The 21,262-nt window shown below is 43.8% G+C and overlaps 1 protein-coding gene across 3 annotated transcripts in view; it reads left to right on the top strand.

Moving 5' to 3' along the window:
- Positions 1-21,262, top strand: part of EGF (epidermal growth factor) — a 298,020-nt gene that overhangs the window by 241,342 nt on the left and 35,416 nt on the right. The window contains exon 18 of one of the 3 annotated variants that reach the window (XM_075349348.1): positions 20,850-21,040. The exons of the other annotated variants lie outside the window; for them this stretch is intronic. Coding sequence (XP_075205463.1) covers positions 20,850-20,857 — 8 coding nt within the window. The 3' untranslated portion in view covers positions 20,858-21,040. Of the gene's footprint in view, positions 1-20,849; positions 21,041-21,262 lie in introns of those variants that run through there. 3 annotated transcript variants of the gene reach the window in all.

Genomic DNA, 21,262 nt, shown 5'->3' with positions numbered 1-21,262 from the left:
TGGATAGAGACGTGCATGATGGCCTTTAAACCTGAAGTGCCCATTGTAAGGAAGTGGGTCTATTTCAGTATAGCCCTTTGCCAGGGCAGCCAAAAATTGGGAGGCTCCACATTGTCCCTGGGTAGAGACGTGCATGAGGGCCTCAAAACATTAAGTGTCCATTGTCAGGAAGTGGGTGTATTATAGTATAGCCCTTAGGCAGGGCAGCCAAAAATTGGGAGGCTCCACATTGTCCCTGGGTAGAGACGTGCATGATGGCCTTTAAACCTGAAGTGCCCATTGTAAGGAAGTGGGTCTATTTCAGTATAGCCCTTTGCCAGGGCAGCCAAAAATTGGGAGGCTCCACATTGTCCCTGGGTAGAGACGTGCATGAGGGCCTCAAAACATTAAGTGTCCATTTTAAGGAAGTGGGTGTATTTCAGTATAGCCCTTAGGCAGGGCAGCCAAAAATTGGGAGGCTACACGTTGTCCCTGGGTAGAGACGTGCATGAGGGCCTCAAAACATTGTTCCCATTGCAAAGGAGCGGGTCTCCTGTCGTTGTAATGTCCATTCTGCAAAGAATGGGCGAAAAAATTTACCACTGGGGGTATACCTGAAACAAAGACCTAACTATTGTAACGGTCATCATGATGGCGCATGAGGAGAAGGAGGAGCAGTCCAGCGATTATCCAAAGTCGAGAAGTGTACCCATGGGTGAGTGGAGGTACATGGCAAACTTTAAATTCCGCTCTCATTTGCTGGTGGTGTGGTGAAGTCTGGCCCAATCCAACCCTTGTTCATCTTTATCAGAGTCAGCCTGTCAGCATTTTCAGTTGACAGGCGGGTGCGTTTATCTGTAATGATTCCACCTGCGGCACTAAAAACACGCTCTGACAAAACGCTAGCAGCAGGGCAGGCCAGGACTTCCAAGGCGTAGAGAGCCAATTCATGCCACGTGTCCAGCTTGGATACCCAATAATTGTAAGGCACAGAGGAATGTCGGAGTACAGTTGTTCGATCTGCAAGGTACTCCTTCAGCATCTGGGCAAACTTAGGATTTCTTGTGGCACTACCCCGCACCTCAGGGGCTGTGGTACGTGAGGGGCTGAGAAAACTGTCCCACATCTTAAAGACTGTTCCCCTACCTCTGGCGGATTGGACTTGTGCCTCTCTCGGCTGTACGCCTCGGTTGTCCACTGATTCCTGACCTATGCCGCTAGCGTTTTGTGAGGGGAATGCTTTGCCTACTTCCGTGAGTATGGCCTTCCGAAACTGCTGCATTTTGGTTGACCTCTCATCCACGGGAATAAGAGACAAAAAGTTCTCCTTGTAGCGTGGGTCTAACAGTGTTACCAACCAGTAATGATTGTCGGCCAAGATGTTCTTAACGCGAGGGTCACGAGACAGGCAGCTTACCATAAAGTCAGCCATGTGCGCCAGACTCTTAACAGCCAGGACTTCAGTAGCCTGACCAACAAGATGACTGAACATGCTGTCCTCCTCCTCCTCCTCCTCCTCCTCCTCCTCATCTACCCTGTCCTCTGGCCAGCCACGCTGAATCGAGGATATGACTGGTGTGCATGTCATATCCTCAATTTGGCCGGAGAGTTGCTCCATGTCTTCATCCTCCTCCTCGTCATAGTCCTCCACTGCACGTTGTGATGAGACGAGGCTGGGCTGTGTGTTATCACCCACACCCACTACTGTTTCTTGCTGCAACTCATCGCGCTCCGCCTGCAATGCATCATGTTTGTTTTTCAAAAGGGACCGTTTTAGAAGGCAGAGTAGCGGTATGGTGACGCTAATAATGGCGTCATCACCACTCACCATCTTGGTGGAGTCCTCAAAGTTTTGGAGGATGGTACATAGGTCTGACATCCATCTCCACTCCTCAGGTGTTATGTGTGGAGTTTGACCCATTTCCCGACGGCTTAGGTGATGCAGGTACTCAACAACTGCCCTCTTCTGCTCACATATCCTGACCAACATGTGCAGAGTTGAATTCCAACGCGTGGGGACATCACACACCAGTCTGTGAGCCGGAAGATGCAAACGGCGCTGAAAGCCGGCAAGGCCGGCTGAAGCAGTAGGTGACTTTCGAAAATGTGCAGACAGGCGGCGAACTTTTACCAGCAGATCAGACAGCTCTGGGTATGACTTTATAAACCGCTGAACCACGAGGTTGAGCACATGGGCCACGCATGGAACATGTGTCAGCTGGCCTCGCCTCAAAGCCGCCACCAGGTTCCGGCCATTGTCACAAACGACCTTTCCTGGCTTTAGGTTCAGAGGTGTGAGCCAGTGATCTGCCTGCTGTTTCAGAGCTGTCCACAGCTCTTCTGCATTGTGGGGTTTGTCACCTATGCAGATTAGCTTCAGCACAGCCTGTTGCCGCTTCGCCGAGGCAGTGCTGCAGTGCTTCCAGCTTGTGACTGGTGTGGAGGGCACAGTGGATGAGGATGCGCAGGAGGAGGAGGAGGCTGAAGAGCATGACATTCCGGAGCTGTAGAGTGTGGGTGAAACACTGACTGAGGTAGGGCCTGCAAACCTTGGTGTGGGAAGGACGTGTTCCGTCCCTCGCTCAGACTGGGTCCCAGCTTCCACAATATTAACCCAGTGTGCCGTCAACGAGATGTAGCGGCCTTGCCCACAAGCACTTGTCCACGTGTCTGTGGTTAGGTGGACTTTGGGTGAAACAGCGTTGTTCAGGGCACGTGTGATGTTTTGTGACACGTGGTTATGCAACGCGGGGACGGCACACCGGGAGAAATAGTGGCGGCTGGGGACCGAGTAACGTGGGACAGCTGCCGCCATCAGGTCACGGAATGCTTCTGTCTCCACCAGCCTAAAAGGCAACATTTCCAGCGCAAGCAGTCGCGAAATGTTAGCATTTAGAACTGTGGCATGTGGGGTGTTGGCAGTGTATTTGCGCCTGCGTTCAAAGGTTTGCTGAATGGATAACTGAACGCTGCGCTGGGACAAGGACGTGCTTGATGATGGTGTTCTTTCTGCGTAGGCAACTGCAGGTGCAGGAGTGGAGGAGGCTTGTTCGCAGGCAGCATGGACAGAGGATTGGCTCGCATGCACAACCAGCGAAGACGTAGCAGTGACATCAGCAAGCACTGCTCCTCGACTCTGTTGTACTTCCCACAAAGTCGGGTGCTTGGCTGACATGTGCCTGATCATGCTGGTGGTGGTCAGGCTGCTAGTTTTGGTACCCCTGCTGATGCTGGCACGGCAGGTGTTGCAAATGGCCTTTTTTGAATCATCTGGATCCAACTTAAAAAACTGCCAGACTCGTGAAGACCTAACATTTGTACAGGCACCTTGTGTCGTCGTGTTGTTACGGGGAACGGTTGCCTGACTTCTGCCTGGGACCACCACCCTGCTTCTTACTGCCTGTTGTGATGCTACGCCTCCCTCCCCCTGTGCACTGCTGTCCTCGCTCTGCATATCCTCCTGCCAGGTTGGGTCAGTTACTGGATCATCCACCACGTCGTCTTCCTCTTCCGCACCCTGCTCCTCCTCCTGACTTGCTGACAATTGTGTCTCATCATCGTCCACCACTTGTTGAGACACGTTGCCAACTTCGTGAGAACGTGGCTGCTCAAATATTTGGCTATCTGTACAGACGATCTCCTCATGACCCACTTCAATATGAGCTGGCGAGAGGCCAGAATGTGTGAATGGAAACGTGAACAGCTCTTCCGAGTGTCCAAGTGTGGGATCATTAATGTCCGAGGAGGACGTGTACTCAGCCTGGTGGTAGGAAGGAGGATCAGGTTCAGAAATGTGCGGTGCAGTATCACGGCTACTGACACTTGACCGTGTGGAAGACAGAGTGTTTGTGGTGGTGCCAATCTGACTGGAAGCATTATCCGCTATCCAACTAACAACCTGTTGACACTGGTCTTGGTTCAAGAGCGGTGTACTGCTGCGGTCCCCAAGAATTTGGGACAGGACGTGCGAGCGACTAGATGTGGCCCTTTGTTGTGGCGAAATTAGAGCTTGCCCACGACCTCGGCCTCTGCCTGCACCACCATCACGTCCACTTCCTTGTTCCTTGCCAATGCCCTTGCGCATTTTGCAATGCTGTGCACTGCTGACGTGTATATTCACTACTTGTGCGTTATATCAAAGTTTCTGGAAATTGCACACCAGTGCACCTGTACGCTGCCACCAACAGGCACACACGTGCGGTTTTAAAAACCAAGCACGGACGCAATAATAACCTAACACAGGTTTTAGGAGCAAAAATTAAGAACTCTGACACTATCAGCCACTGCTGACTGACGTGTATTATACACTACACTTGTGCGTTATATAATAGTTTGGTAAACGCACACCAGTGCACCTGTACGCTGCCACCAACAGGCACACACGTGCGGTTTTAAAAACCAAGCACGGACGCAATAATAACCTAACACAGGTTTTAGGAGCAAAAATTAAGAACTCTGACACTATCAGCCACTGCTGACTGACGTGTATTATACACTACACTTGTGCGTTATATAATAGTTTGGTAAACGCACACCAGTGCACCTGTACGCTGCCACCAACAGGCACACACGTGCGGTTTTAAAAACCAAGCACGGACGCAATAATAACCTACTAACAGGTTTTTTTGGGGAGCGACAATTACAGTACAGACAAGTCAGACACTATCTGGACTGTTTTACACTGTGTACACCAGCCCCAGATATGAAGGCTGGTATACGGTCACCACTACCCTGCCTGCCTGCCTGCCTGTATACTGCTACAATAGTCCTGACAAGGACTCTTTTGGTCACTAGCCTGTATTCAGACCTGGCTATACCCTGCCTGTATATAGCAACAATAGTCCTGAGAAGGACTCTGCTACTGTACTCCGACCTGGCTATACCCTGCCTGCCTGTATACAACTAGAATAGTCCTGAGAAGGACTTTTGGTCACACTGTTTGCAGCCCTGCAACTGAAAAAGCTATAAAGGGCCGCAAAGCTTTCCCTGAATCAGCGACACTCTCCCTACACTCACTGTCAGAATAGCTGTGAGCAGAGCACAGCGCGCCGGCCGATATAAAGGCTCGGTGACGCTGTGCAGGCCGGCCAATCACTGCAATTCCACAACTAACAGGGCTGTGGCATTGCAGTGGTCTGCCAGCCAATCCCTGCATGAGGGCTGGCTCTCAAAAGAGCGCCAACATGCAGAAATGAAGACCACGAGTAAAGCACGAGTATCGCGAGATTACTCGGTCCCCGCCGAGCAGCCCGAGTACAGTGATACTCGTGCGAGTACCGAGTAGTGACAAGCATGCTCGCTCATCACTAATCTTCAGCCTTTAGAAAATAGATGCATTTCCTGGGGCATCATAATTGCTAGGCCTGCTCTCAGATCAGTGGCTAAAGCCACAAACCATCAATGCATACATCTTCATTTCGCTCTGTTTCCTATGCCAGCTGTACAATGTAAGGACACAAACAGAAGTACATAGATTTATTGGAAATCATTATTAGGAATATAAGGCTGAAATCAACGGTGACCCGGTTGTTAGACTCATCAGATAGCTGGTTCTGTTGAATAGTCATGAGGGTCATTGAGATGTCAAACAGATGTAGAATGTCTTAGGCAGAAAAATATTCTTTTATCAATAGTATATATAAAGAAGAAGGAAAAAGCTCCGCATGTAAACATGTGCACACCAGGAATTAAATATACCAATAAACCTTAAATCATGAAACTTTATTAAATGCCAAACACAACAGACAGGGTTAAAAACATTTAAAATGACACAAAGAAGCCATCTAAAGCCCCAATATAGGACATAGTTGCCATAATTAATAATCACAATGGACAGTACACTTATACAGTATAGACCCCTACAGCAATGAATAGCAAAATACAGCACTTCAAAACACATATATACATATATGTCTCGCAAGAAGATGATAATGACCTCAAATAACCACCATATAATGATGGAACATCACAATAGTTATGAAGTAAATCACCCTTAATAGGGGAACCCAATCCACTGCAAAGTTGTATGAAGAAACTATTGTGTGGTGTGGTGGAGAGGACAGGGTCAGCCAAGGGTCAGGAAATACTATGCCCAAGGTGAGAACTCCCAGATTAGGGCATGCAGAGATGGATGTTACCCTTAGCAAGGACAGAAGCCTGTAAGAAGGTCAATGACAGGCTGGGGATAAAGGCTAGGTGACTCAACGCGTGTTGCCATGCTCAGGCGGCTTCGTCAGGGGTTAGTATAATACACAAAGTGAGTCACTTACCGTATATCCCCCATACAATCATGTGGAGAAATCACATGGAGAGCGCGGCGACACACGTTGGGTCACCTAGCCTCCATCCCGAGCCTGTCATTGACCTGCCAATTTTTAAAATAGTCTTTTACTTAAATGTAACTTGACAAACACAGTACACAGGGAATAGCCAGTACTCTCAGACGTTTCTTGCTCAATACAAGACATCACCAATTCACCGACAATAGTCCCTCCAGTCCTTCCAACCTAGTTATTCCTGTCCTCATTAGCCCTAGTTGTTTCCCCACCACCAAGTTCAACATCACAGTACCGTCCAGGAGAGTCATTCTGTCCCTTTCTGCAACTTTGCGTGCAGTTCTCCTTGTCAAGGAGATAGGTTGCCACTATGGTCAGATCATAGCCTCACGCTACTCACGTTTTTGAAAGTTTCACCCTGGGTTCCCTTTTTGTCTCACATACTGTGTGACCAGGCCCTTCATCTTCTGTAATCGTAGACTGTATGCTGAGCATCCTGTATGAGGAACTGACTACCCAAGTCACTAGTTCTCCTGGTCATCATGCTGACCCGACTCCGTTGGATAATTTGTGTACCTTTCACCTCCTTTTTCACGCTATCCCTGGCTCTGGTCTCTTTTAGCTGTAGGGACACCCTTGTCATGAAACCTTTATGAGCACTCAGAATAACATCTGCTCTACTCTGCAAACTAATCCCTGTCTGAAGTTCTAGAGATAACTGTTCCATTTCCCTGCTTGCTAACCCCTCCCCTGTAGGGTAATCCTAATATTAACTCTGTCTTGATTTTTTACCTACATTTCTGTACACAACATTATAATGGTCTACATTATCACATCGTACATAACATTGCTATGCCTTACATTATACAGGAACATTTCACATTACATTATGAACACTGTTACATCTTGCACATTATTGTATTATATCATATTACAAACACTTATCTCTATCATGTATTACATTACACAGCAGTGACGCAATTATTGTCTTTACAGCTGGCATACCTCATCAGAATGCTATTAACCTACAGATTAACTCCCTATCTGCAGGGTAATAGTCTTTTTTTTACATGACAGGTTCCCTTTAAAACTCTGCATTCTCCAGTTTATTTGTTATTCGTCATGGAAATTAATAAATTAGTTGACAGTTGGGCTTTCCATTACTAAAATAAGTAGCCACTGGGTATAAATACAATTTATCAATGATAAGTAGCAAGTTTTTCTTTTGGTCCGAAAATTTTTTTAAAATTTAACTTTTAATAGTGCAACTAAAAGTGATAAAGTATCACAAACACCAGACAAACAACATAAAAAGGTTCTGGCCCTCCTATCGTCTCAAGGATTCATATAAGCCCAGAAATTGTTTGGACCTTTAACCCAAATGTAATCGGACTTCAATACCCGTCAATATAGGTGCCAATTAACATCCGTGTCCAAAAAAATGGATAATTCTTACCTCACTCCATAACAAAGATATGAATTGGTCTCACCACATATTATTTGGATGTCATCAAACGCACATATTGGGGTCACGAAATACCCCTACCTCCCGACGCGTTTCATTCAAGTATCGAACTCTTCAGGGGAGTCTCAAAAAATATATTACATCCTTTTAGGGTCCTTCAGAGACTGAACCCATATATCCGCATGACATGCTGAAAACAAATATACAATATCATAGACATCAGCATGTCAGCCCACCAAACAAATCCATAGATGAAATTGGTACATAAAAAAACTCACCAACTAGTGAGGATTCATCACATAACCACTCTGTGACGCATCTAACTTCGGTCCCAAAGGTTATGGACCCATAGCCTATACACCATGCTGGGAGATAATGTGCAACTTCATAAGATAAGAGTCAGCACATCAAAGCTGCTGTACACACAAAACAAACAAGCAATTAGGGGACTCACCATGTGGCTGGAGCGGCCGTGCTTATCGCTCTATCAAAAGAGCCACTGCACGCCGCCCAGATTTAAATATTCCCACCACGTCATATCATATGATGTAACTTCCGGTCATGTGACTAATGAACACCTCAGAATGATTATACAGTTTCCATGGTGCCCGGACAAACCATCCAGCGTCACTACCGCCCTCCGAGTCACATGACCGCATCTGAAGCATACCACGTCATATTGTCTATTAGGTTACCATGGCGCCGGGCTACACCCACCCGGTCATGTGACGCCGACAAAATCAAAACATCTATGCGGCCACACAGAAGCCAGGACCTGATACCCGGCTCCTATCAGATCACATAACCGCAGCTAAGTCCGACTATATCATACTGCTTGAGCGGCTCCCGTCGCACCGGAATTCGCCGCAGTGCACAGTGCCTGCCTCCAAATCACATGACCACAGTGGGGCTGCACCGTACAAGAAAATATATGCAGTTACCATGGTATTCAATGACGCTAGATGGTGCTGACTTACCGTTCAGAGCAAGGCATTGTCAGCTGGGTAAACCCAATCCGGCCACAAAAGTCGTCGGGTTAGATCACCCGGCGACACACCTGTCCCCAGGTTATAGAGCTGCAATTAAACCCCCTTAACAATGTTAAATATGGTTACAAAAGCTCAAAATAACACTCATGTCAACACACGCCATTCTATCACAAACGATTGCCATGATAACTCATACAATCGTCCATGAATGGTGTACATAGAATAGTGTGCGTAAAAAAACAGCAACATTTTTCCACCTCCTACCCAACAAAAATTGAAACAAAAGAGGACATATCAAAATATATTATTTTTAGGGCATATCAAAATATATTTTTATTTTTTCTTTGTGATGGGGAGGCTGCCCCCGTTCAATAAAAACGGTGCCACCCTTAAACATCATAAAAGAATACACGGTGATTGCATACTGCATAATTACAGATCTCGGCCAAATCACCAAAAATATTTTTTTCATTCTGATACACAACTGGAGAAACATTAACTCCATAAAGATATGGTGTATCACCCAGATAAATGGGGGTATTCCCTATAGTACCATTATTTTCATAAAGCGCATAGCAGCCAATTCGAAGCAAAGAACATTAAAAATAAAAAAACAAAAAAATCAAAATCAAAAAAATCAAAACTTTTTCATATACCAGAAAATTGATGATATATAATTACCTACTCCCAGCTCCAATTCAAATTGTTGGTTTATAAGGGCATTGATCACAAAAAGTATCGAATATAACACCCTCACCCCACAGAGGAGGATGAAGACTCAAAAAAAGAAGAAGAAGAAGAAGAAGGAGATACCACGAACCAAGGAAGGAACTGCCATTTCCCTAGGAGTCTAACTATTAATCTCTAGCCCTACCTATCACGTGGGGGTTGGCGCCATAAAAAGAGACGGTGTGAGGGCGCCCCCACTCGGCCGACGTCTGACCCTCCTAACTAGCAAAGACCCTACATCACCACTAAATAAAGGGTGCAAATGAAAGCTCCTCATTTAGACCATTAGGGGAAAGGGTCTTTAACCAGTAAATCCATTTTGATTCTTGCTGTAGTAACCTCCTGTCCCAGTTACCTCCTCTAGGCGACGGCTTTATGTGATCAATGCCCTGAAACGCAATCACAGAAGAATCTCCATTGTGCCTACCATTGACATGTCTGGCTAGAGGAGTGTCGTTATCTAGCCTGATGTCCCTTAGATGCTCACCGATCCGTCGTCTTAGTTCTCTACGGGTTTTCCCCACATACTCTAATTTACATATACAGGTTGCTTTGTATATCACGCCCTTCGTTTTACAATTTATAAAGGACCGTATGTCATATTCCCTCTTTGTGACTTGGCTCACAAATTTTTTACCCACAGTGATGAAATTACAGGCAATACAGCCACTACATTTGTAGCAGCCTTTCAAATCCAAAAGGATTATTTGGAGGAAGAAAACTATGGACCAGCCGGTCCTTTAGCGATCTTGCTTTTCTATAAGTGATGGACGGTCTGTCTGTAAGCAGACCCCCCACATCTCCATCCATTTTCAATATGGGCCAGTATTTCTCCAAGATTTCTCTTACATCTTTGGCTCCATTATTGAAAGTGGTTATGAATCTTATCACATTCCTCCCATCCTCTTTGGCCACTTTTTTAGGGGGATATAACAACTCGGTTCTTTTTACCTTACCAATGTCTGCAGCCGCCTTTTTTACCACCCACCTCGGATAGCCCCTTTCTTGAAACCTCCTCTCTAAGTCCTCTGACTGGTTCCTAAAGTGTGTTTCCTCGGAACAATTCCTACGAATCCTAGCAAACTGTCCCTTAGGAATACCTTTCTTTAGGCTTAGTGGATGATTGCTTTCCCACCGCAATAAGGAATTAGTCGAGGTAGGTTTTCGAAACGTACTTGTCACCAGAGTACCATCCGGATCCTTCTCGATTAACAAATCCAGAAAGGATAGCCTCGATCTATCCATTTCAAATGTGAAAAAAAGGCCTAAATTATTATTGTTCAGATCTCTCATGAACCTTCTCAAATCATCTTCACTGCCCTTCCAAACCATAAAAATATCATCAATGAATCTGTACCAGATTCCGATGTTACTATTCACAGATTCACATTCCTCCCTGAAGACCACCGTTTCCTCCCACCAGCCCAGGAGCAAATTGGCATAGGATGGGGCACATGGGCTCCCCATCGCTGTGCCCCTGAGCTGGTGGAAGGTGTGGCCATCAAAGGAGAAGACATTATGGGTCAGGCAGAATTCAAGAATGTCCAAGACAAATTCAGTGTGCTCCTCACACTGGATCCCCCTGGATTTGAGAAAATATTTGGCTGCAGTCAAGCCTAGGTCATGGCGTATTGATGAATATAACGACTCGACATCTATTCCAACAAGGAATGTCTCTTCCTCAAAAGATAATCCTTCTACTTTTTTAAGCAGGTCGGTTGTGTCTTGTAAATACGAACCCAAACCCACTACAAACGGTTTCAGGATGTCATCCAGGTAGATACCCAGGTTTTGCGTCAGATTATCAACACCCGATATTATAGGCCTACCCTTTAAAGGATCGACACCCTTATGAAGTTTAGGCAAACTATAAAAAGTAGCCATAACCGGATATTTAGGAAGAAGGAAATCAAATTCGGACTTGCTGATTAGATTTCTATCCAGGGCAGACAAAAGGATCATCCTCAATTCCTTGAAATACTGATGTGATGGATTAGTTTTTAACTTAACATAACCATTCTTATCCTCAAGGATGCTATAACACATCTCCAGGTATTTAGATCGATCCATCACAACAGTATTCCCCCCTTTATCGGACTGCTTGATAACTATGTCCATTGCCCTACCCAGAGTGTCAAGGCTCTCCATCTCCTTCTTGGTGAGATTAAATTTAACCCTATGATTGGGTTTCAATCTCTCCAATTCATGAGATACCAGATTTTGAAAAACATCAATTGCACTTAGGTCACTCTGGACCGGAGGCGTCTTAGTGCTTTTTAATTTGCACTCTGTAAAGGGACCTCGACCTGTCAGTTCAGGTCCCATTTCATCCAGACCATACAATAGTCTGACATCCTCTAGGATGTCATCTGGAATTCCCAAATCAGTGCATGTTTTCTTATTATCTCTAATGAAATATTTTTTCCACTTCAGTTTCCTGATGAAGAGACCTAGATCCTTGACACACTCAAAATCATTATAGTCCGTTGTAGGCACAAATGATAGACCCTTACTTAGTACGCTGAGCTCTGTTGTACTTAATTCCCTACTTGAAAGATTAACTACTTGTTGAGATCCATTGGGGTCTGATTTTGGTAGCCCCCTCGGTTCGTACGGTTCCTGAGAAAATATTCCCTTGGCTCTAAAAAATGGCTATTTTGGTATGGTTGGTGGAATCTCCCTCTTCCATTACCAAAATTCTTTTTCTTCCTACCCCTCGCTCCCATTATCCTGCTCTCAGAATCAGACACATCAGTATCAGTTGTTGAGCAGTCAGTTTCACTCGGTTTGGCAAAACGTGGCTGAGCAAAATTATAAATTTTATTTTCTCTAAAATCTTGCAGATCCCTATTATAAAATTTGTGTTTTTTATCTTTTAAATGATACTGATACTTTTCAATCGTATTCTGCAGAGTCTTTTCTTTTACCAAAAACTCTGTTTCTTTTGAAAAAGCATTAGTCATTTCTATTTGTTCTTTGAGTGCTGTTTCTAGATCTGCAAGATTTTTCTTTTCTTCATCCAGAAGTAAAGCCATGAGCCTTAGGGAGCTCTCTGTAGCTTCTTTTTCCCATCTAGTAGCTAACTCCTGGCTCCTGTAACGGTAACCAGGCTGTAGGGAGATTCTCAGGTGCCTTGGAACAATCTTATCACGTAGGTATACCTCTAAAGATTGAACCTCCCACCAAGATGCTGTCCTATTCTTGTAAATTTTTGTCAATTCTCGGAAGGCACCATTCAGAGTAGGAGTATATTTCTTTTGAACAAACGTTTTTTCTGAAAAAACATCCTTTGCCTCATTGGCCCAAGAGCCAGTGTCCATACCAGTACTCAGAAAACCCGCCATATCTTTAAGCACAATCAAAAATAAGTAGCCACTGGGTATAAATACAATTTATCAATGATAAGTAGCAAGTTTTTCTTTTGGTCCGAAAAAATTTTTAAAATTTAACTTTTAATAGTGCAACTAAAAGTGATAAAGTATCACAAACACCAGACAAACAACATAAAAAGGTTCTGGCCCTCCTATCGTCTCAAGGATTCATATAAGCCCAGAAATTGTTTGGACCTTTAACCCAAATGTAATCGGACTTCAATACCCGTCAATATAGGTGCCAATTAACATCCGTGTCCAAAAAAATGGATAATTCTTACCTCACTCCATAACAAAGATATGAATTGGTCTCACCACATATTATTTGGATGTCATCAAACGCACATATTGGGGTCACGAAATACCCCTACCTCCCGACGCGTTTCATTCAAGTATCGAACTCTTCAGGGGAGTCTCAAAAAATATATTACATCCTTTTAGGGTCCTTCAGAGACTGAACCCATATATCCGCATGACATGCTGAAAACAAATATACAATATCATAGACATCAGCATGTCAGCTTTATGAAAATAATGGTACTATAGGGAATACCCCCATTTATCTGGGTGATACACCATATCTTTATGGAGTTAATGTTTCTCCAGTTGTGTATCAGAATGAAAAAAATATTTTTGGTGATTTGGCCGAGATCTGTAATTATGCAGTATGCCATCACCGTGTATTCTTTTATGATGTTTAAGGGTGGCACCGTTTTTATTGAACGGGGGCAGCCTCCCCATCACAAAGAAAAAATAAAAAAAAAAAAAAAATAAAAATAAAAATAAAAATATATTTTGATATGCCCTAAAAATAATATATTTTGATATGTCCTCTTTTGTTTCAATTTTTGTTGGGTAGGAGGTGGAAAAATGTTGCTGTTTTTTTACGCACACTATTCTATGTACACCATTCATGGACGATTGTATGAGTTATCATGGCAATCGTTTGTGATAGAATGGCGTGTGTTGACATGAGTGTTATTTTGAGCTTTTGTAACCATATTTAACATTGTTAAGGGGGTTTAATTGCAGCTCTATAACCTGGGGACAGGTGTGTCGCCGGGTGATCTAACCCGACGACTTTTGTGGCCGGATTGGGTTTACCCAGCTGACAATGCCTTGCTCTGAACGGTAAGTCAGCACCATCTAGCGTCATTGAATACCATGGTAACTGCATATATTTTCTTGTACGGTGCAGCCCCACTGTGGTCATGTGATTTGGAGGCAGGCACTGTGCACTGCGGCGAATTCCGGTGCGACGGGAGCCGCTCAAGCAGTATGATATAGTCGGACTTAGCTGCGGTTATGTGATCTGATAGGAGCCGGGTATCAGGTCCTGGCTTCTGTGTGGCCGCATAGATGTTTTGATTTTGTCGGCGTCACATGACCGGGTGGGTGTAGCCCGGCGCCATGGTAACCTAATAGACAATATGACGTGGTATGCTTCAGATGCGGTCATGTGACTCGGAGGGCGGTAGTGACGCTGGATGGTTTGTCCGGGCACCATGGAAACTGTATAATCATTCTGAGGTGTTCATTAGTCACATGACCGGAAGTTACATCATATGATATGACGTGGTGGGAATATTTAAATCTGGGCGGCGTGCAGTGGCTCTTTTGATAGAGCGATAAGCACGGCCGCTCCAGCCACATGGTGAGTCCCCTAATTGCTTGTTTGTTTTGTGTGTACAGCAGCTTTGATGTGCTGACTCTTATCTTATGAAGTTGCACATTATCTCCCAGCATGGTGTATAGGCTATGGGTCCATAACCTTTGGGACCGAAGTTAGATGCGTCACAGAGTGGTTATGTGATGAATCCTCACTAGTTGGTGAGTTGTTTTATGTACCAATTTCATCTATGGATTTGTTTGGTGGGCTGACATGCTGATGTCTATGATATTGTATATTTGTTTTCAGCATGTCATGCGGATATATGGGTTCAGTCTCTGAAGGACCCTAAAAGGATGTAATATATTTTTTGAGACTCCCCTGAAGAGTTCGATACTTGAATGAAACGCGTCGGGAGGTAGGGGTATTTCGTGACCCCAATATGTGCGTTTGATGACATCCAAATAATATGTGGTGAGACCAATTCATATCTTTGTTATGGAGTGAGGTAAGAATTATCCATTTTTTTGGACACGGATGTTAATTGGCACCTATATTGACGGGTATTGAAGTCCGATTACATTTGGGTTAAAGGTCCAAACAATTTCTGGGCTTATATGAATCCTTGAGACGATAGGAGGGCCAGAACCTTTTTATGTTGTTTGTCTGGTGTTTGTGATACTTTATCACTTTTAGTTGCACTATTAAAAGTTAAATTTTAAAAATTTTTTCGGACCAAAAGAAAAACTTGCTACTTATCATTGATAAATTGTATTTATACCCAGTGGCTACTTATTTTTGATTGTGCTTAAAGATATGGCGGGTTTTCTGAGTACTGGTATGGACACTGGCTCTTGGGCCAATGAGGCAAAGGATGTTTTTTCAGAAAAAACGTTTGTTCAAAAGAAATATACTCCTACTCTGAATGGTGCCTTCCGAGAATTGACAAAAATTTACAAGAATAGGACAGCATCTTGGTGGGAGGTTCAATCTTTAGAGGTATACCTACGTGATAAGATTGTTCCAAGGCACCTGAGAATCTCCCTACAGCCTGGTTACCGTTACAGGAGCCAGGAGTTAGCTACTAGATGGGAAAAAGAAGCTACAGAGAGCTCCCTAAGGCTCATGGCTTTACTTCTGGATGAAGAAAAGAAAAATCTTGCAGATCTAGAAACAGCACTCAAAGAACAAATAGAAATGACTAATGCTTTTTCAAAAGAAACAGAGTTTTTGGTAAAAGAAAAGACTCTGCAGAATACGATTGAAAAGTATCAGTATCATTTAAAAGATAAAAAACACAAATTTTATAATAGGGATCTGCAAGATTTTAGAGAAAATAAAATTTATAATTTTGCTCAGCCACGTTTTGCCAAACCGAGTGAAACTGACTGCTCAACAACTGATACTGATGTGTCTGATTCTGAGAGCAGGATAATGGGAGCGAGGGGTAGGAAGAAAAAGAATTTTGGTAATGGAAGAGGGAGATTCCACCAACCATACCAAAATAGCCATTTTTTAGAGCCAAGGGAATATTTTCTCAGGAACCGTACGAACCGAGGGGGCTACCAAAATCAGACCCCAATGGATCTCAACAAGTAGTTAATCTTTCAAGTAGGGAATTAAGTACAACAGAGCTCAGCGTACTAAGTAAGGGTCTATAATTTGTGCCTACAACGGACTATAATGATTTTGAGTGTGTCAAGGATCTAGGTCTCTTCATCAGGAAACTGAAGTGGAAAAAATATTTCATTAGAGATAATAAGAAAACATGCACTGATTTGGGAATTCCAGATGACATCCTAGAGGATGTCAGACTATTGTATGGTCTGGATGAAATGGGACCTGAACTGACAGGTCGAGGTCCCTTTACAGAGTGCAAATTAAAAAGCACTAAGACGCCTCCGGTCCAGAGTGACCTAAGTGCAATTGATGTTTTTCAAAATCTGGTATCTCATGAATTGGAGAGATTGAAACCCAATCATAGGGTTAAATTTAATCTCACCAAGAAGGAGATGGAGAGCCTTGACACTCTGGGTAGGGCAATGGACATAGTTATCAAGCAGTCCGATAAAGGGGGGAATACTGTTGTGATGGATCGATCTAAATACCTGGAGATGTGTTATAGCATCCTTGAGGATAAGAATGGTTATGTTAAGTTAAAAACTAATCCATCACATCAGTATTTCAAGGAATTGAGGATGATCCTTTTGTCTGCCCTGGATAGAAATCTAATCAGCAAGTCCGAATTTGATTTCCTTCTTCCTAAATATCCGGTTATGGCTACTTTTTATAGTTTGCCTAAACTTCATAAGGGTGTCGATCCTTTAAAGGGTAGGCCTATAATATCGGGTGTTGATAATCTGACGCAAAACCTGGGTATCTACCTGGATGACATCCTGAAACCGTTTGTAGTGGGTTTGGGTTCGTATTTACAAGACACAACCGACCTGCTTAAAAAAGTAGAAGGATTATCTTTTGAGGAAGAGACATTCCTTGTTGGAATAGATGTCGAGTCGTTATATTCATCAATACGCCATGACCTAGGCTTGACTGCAGCCAAATATTTTCTCAAATCCAGGGGGATCCAGTGTGAGGAGCACACTGAATTTGTCTTGGACATTCTTGAATTCTGCCTGACCCATAATGTCTTCTCCTTTGATGGCCACACCTTCCACCAGCTCAGGGGCACAGCGATGGGGAGCCCATGTGCCCCATCCTATGCCAATTTGCTCCTGGGCTGGTGGGAGGAAACGGTGGTCTTCAGGGAGGAATGTGAATCTGTGAATAGTAACATCGGAATCTGGTACAGATTCATTGATGATATTTTTATGGTTTGGAAGGGCAGTGAAGATGATTTGAGAAGGTTCATGAGAGATCTGAACAATAATAATTTAGGCCTTTTTTTCACATTTGAAATGGATAGATCGAGGCTATCCTTTCTGGATTTGTTAATCGAGAAGGATCCGGATGGTACTCTGGTGACAAGTACGTTTCGAAAACCTACCTCGACTAATTCCTTATTGCGGTGGGAAAGCAATCATCCACTAAGCCTAAAGAAAGGTATTCCTAAGGGACAGTTTGCTAGGATTCGTAGGAATTGTTCCGAGGAAACACACTTTAGGAACCAGTCAGAGGACTTAGAGAGGAGGTTTCAAGAAAGGGGCTATCCGAGGTGGGTGGTAAAAAAGGCGGCTGCAGACATTGGTAAGGTAAAAAGAACCGAGTTGTTATATCCCCCTAAAAAAGTGGCCAAAGAGGATGGGAGGAATGTGATAAGATTCATAACCACTTTCAATAATGGAGCCAAAGATGTAAGAGAAATCTTGGAGAAATACTGGCCCATATTGAAAATGGATGGAGATGTGGGGGGTCTGCTTACAGACAGACCGTCCATCACTTATAGAAAAGCAAGATCGCTAAAGGACCGGCTGGTCCATAGTTTTCTTCCTCCAAATAATCCTTTTGGTGCCTTGCCTGCTTTGAAAGGCTGCTACAAATGTAGTGGCTGTATTGCCTGTAATTTCATCACTGTGGGTAAAAAATTTGTGAGCCAAGTCACAAAGAGGGAATATGACATACGGTCCTTTATAAATTGTAAAACGAAGGGCGTGATATACAAAGCAACCTGTATATGTAAATTAGAGTATGTGGGGAAAACCCGTAGAGAACTAAGACGACGGATCGGTGAGCATCTAAGGGACATCAGGCTAGATAACGACACTCCTCTAGCCAGACATGTCAATGGTAGGCACAATGGAGATTCTTCTGTGATTGCGTTTCAGGGCATTGATCACATAAAGCCGTCGCCTAGAGGAGGTAACTGGGACAGGAGGTTACTACAGCAAGAATCAAATTGGATTTACTGGTTAAAGACCCTTTCCCCTAATGGTCTAAATGAGGAGCTTTCATTTGCACCCTTTATTTAGTGGTGATGTAGGGTCTTTGCTAGTTAGGAGGGTCAGACGTCGGCCGAGTGGGGGCGCCCTCACACCGTCTCTTTTTATGGCGCCAACCCCCACGTGATAGGTAGGGCTAGAGATTAATAGTTAGACTCCTAGGGAAATGGCAGTTCCTTCCTTGGTTCGTGGTATCTCCTTCTTCTTCTTCTTTTTTTGAGTCTTCATCCTCCTCTGTGGGGTGAGGGTGTTATATTCGATACTTTTTGTGATCAATGCCCTTATAAACCAACAATTTGAATTGGAGCTGGGAGTAGGTAATTATATATCATCAATTTTCTGGTATATGAAAAAGTTTTGATTTTTTTGATTTTGATTTTTTTGTTTTTTTATTTTTAATGTCCTTTGCTTCGAATTGGCTGCTATGCGCTTTATGAAAATAATGGTACTATAGGGAATACCCCCATTTATCTGGGTGATACACCATATCTTTATGGAGTTAATGTTTCTCCAGTTGTGTATCAGAATGAAAAAAATATTTTTGGTGATTTGGCCGAGATCTGTAATTATGCAGTATGCAATCACCGTGTATTCTTTTATGATGTTTAAGGGTGGCACCGTTTTTATTTAACGGGGGCAGCCTCCCCATCACAAAGAAAAAATAAAAATAAAAATATATTTTGATATGCCCTAAAAATAATATATTTTGATATGTCCTCTTTTGTTTCAATTTTTGTTGGGTAGGAGGTGGAAAAATGTTGCTGTTTTTTTACGCACACTATTCTATGTACACCATTCATGGACGATTGTATGAGTTATCATGGCAATCGTTTGTGATAGAATGGCGTGTGTTGACATAAGTGTTATTTTGAGCTTTTGTAACCATATTTAACATTGTTAAGGGGGTTTAATTGCAGCTCTATAACCTGGGGACAGGTGTGTCGCCGGGTGATCTAACCCGACGACTTTTGTGGCCGGATTGGGTTTACCCAGCTGACAATGCCTTGCTCTGAACGGTAAGTCAGCACCATCTAGCGTCATTGAATACCATGGTAACTGCATATATTTTCTTGTACGGTGCAGCCCCACTGTGGTCATGTGATTTGGAGGCAGGCACTGTGCACTGCGGCGAATTCCGGTGCGACGGGAGCCGCTCAAGCAGTATGATATAGTCGGACTTAGCTGCGGTTATGTGATCTGATAGGAGCCGGGTATCAGGTCCTGGCTTCTGTGTGGCCGCATAGATGTTTTGATTTTGTCGGCGTCACATGACCGGGTGGGTGTAGCCCGGCGCCATGGTAACCTAATAGACAATATGACGTGGTATGCTTCAGATGCGGTCATGTGACTCGGAGGGCGGTAGTGACGCTGGATGGTTTGTCCGGGCACCATGGAAACTGTATAATCATTCTGAGGTGTTCATTAGTCACATGACCGGAAGTTACATCATATGATATGACGTGGTGGGAATATTTAAATCTGGGCGGCGTGCAGTGGCTCTTTTGATAGAGCGATAAGCACGGCCGCTCCAGCCACATGGTGAGTCCCCTAATTGCTTGTTTGTTTTGTGTGTACAGCAGCTTTGATGTGCTGACTCTTATCTTATGAAGTTGCACATTATCTCCCAGCATGGTGTATAGGCTATGGGTCCATAACCTTTGGGACCGAAGTTAGATGCGTCACAGAGTGGTTATGTGATGAATCCTCACTAGTTGGTGAGTTTTTTTATGTACCAATTTCATCTATGGATTTGTTTGGTGGGCTGACATGCTGATGTCTATGATATTGTATATTTGTTTTCAGCATGTCATGCGGATATATGGGTTCAGTCTCTGAAGGACCCTAAAAGGATGTAATATATTTTTTGAGACTCCCCTGAAGAGTTCGATACTTGAATGAAACGCGTCGGGAGGTAGGGGTATTTCGTGACCCCAATATGTGCGTTTGATGACATCCAAATAATATGTGGTGAGACCAATTCATATCTTTGTTATGGAGTGAGGTAAGAATTATCCATTTTTTTGGACACGGATGTTAATTGGCACCTATATTGACGGGTATTGAAGTCCGATTACATTTGGGTTAAAGGTCCAAACAATTTCTGGGCTTATATGAATCCTTGAGACGATAGGAGGGCCAGAACCTTTTTATGTTGTTTGTCTGGTGTTTGTGATACTTTATCACTTTTAGTTGCACTTTCCATTACTACTTTTAAAGGGCACTTGTCACCAGGATTTCCCTTATAACCTGTGGCCAGCACCAGCGAGCTCTTTTATATACAGCTTTGTAGAATACTGTATATAAGTGCCCAAACCGATTTGTACTGTATAACGTAAAAAAGACTACTCTATCCTGTGCAGTCCATGTGGATGACGCATCCTATGTCATCCACACAGAGATCTCCATTGCGCTCCTGAACAAGCACACTTTGATCTGCCTTACTGAGGGCAGATCAAAGTATTGTAGAGTGTATGCACAGGCGGTTTTTGACTTTTCTTTCCTGCCTGCGTATTACAGTACTTTTATCTTCCCTCAGCAGGGTAGAGGGAAGTGCACATGCGCAGGAGTGCAACGGAGGCCTCTGCGTGGATGACGTACAACGCGTCATCCACATGGAGCTGGGAAGGAGGACAGCGATGGAAGGAAGAAAGAAGGCGCTGGACCGAGAGCGGCAATGCCCATCTCACCCTTACAGTCCCTCAGGTGAGTATAATAATAGCTCTTTTTTACGTTATACAGAGCAGCCTGGGCTCTTATATACAGTATTCTAGAATACTATATAGAAGGGCTGACTGATGGTGGCCACAGGGGTATGAGATAAAATCTGGTGACAGGTTCCCTCTAAAAGCAGTGTGTTATTATATATTCACAATCTTGTCAGGACTAGCTGTTTAACATTGTGTAAGAACACAACCTTTGACATGGAGATTGATAAAGTCCAGTTGTTTT

Source organism: Anomaloglossus baeobatrachus, chromosome 1 (genome assembly GCF_048569485.1).
Source record: "Anomaloglossus baeobatrachus isolate aAnoBae1 chromosome 1, aAnoBae1.hap1, whole genome shotgun sequence".
Taxonomy (NCBI): Eukaryota; Metazoa; Chordata; class Amphibia; order Anura; family Aromobatidae; genus Anomaloglossus; species Anomaloglossus baeobatrachus.
The sequence above is the reverse complement of the archived record's forward strand: the minus strand, read 5'-3'. Positions and strand labels throughout refer to the sequence as shown.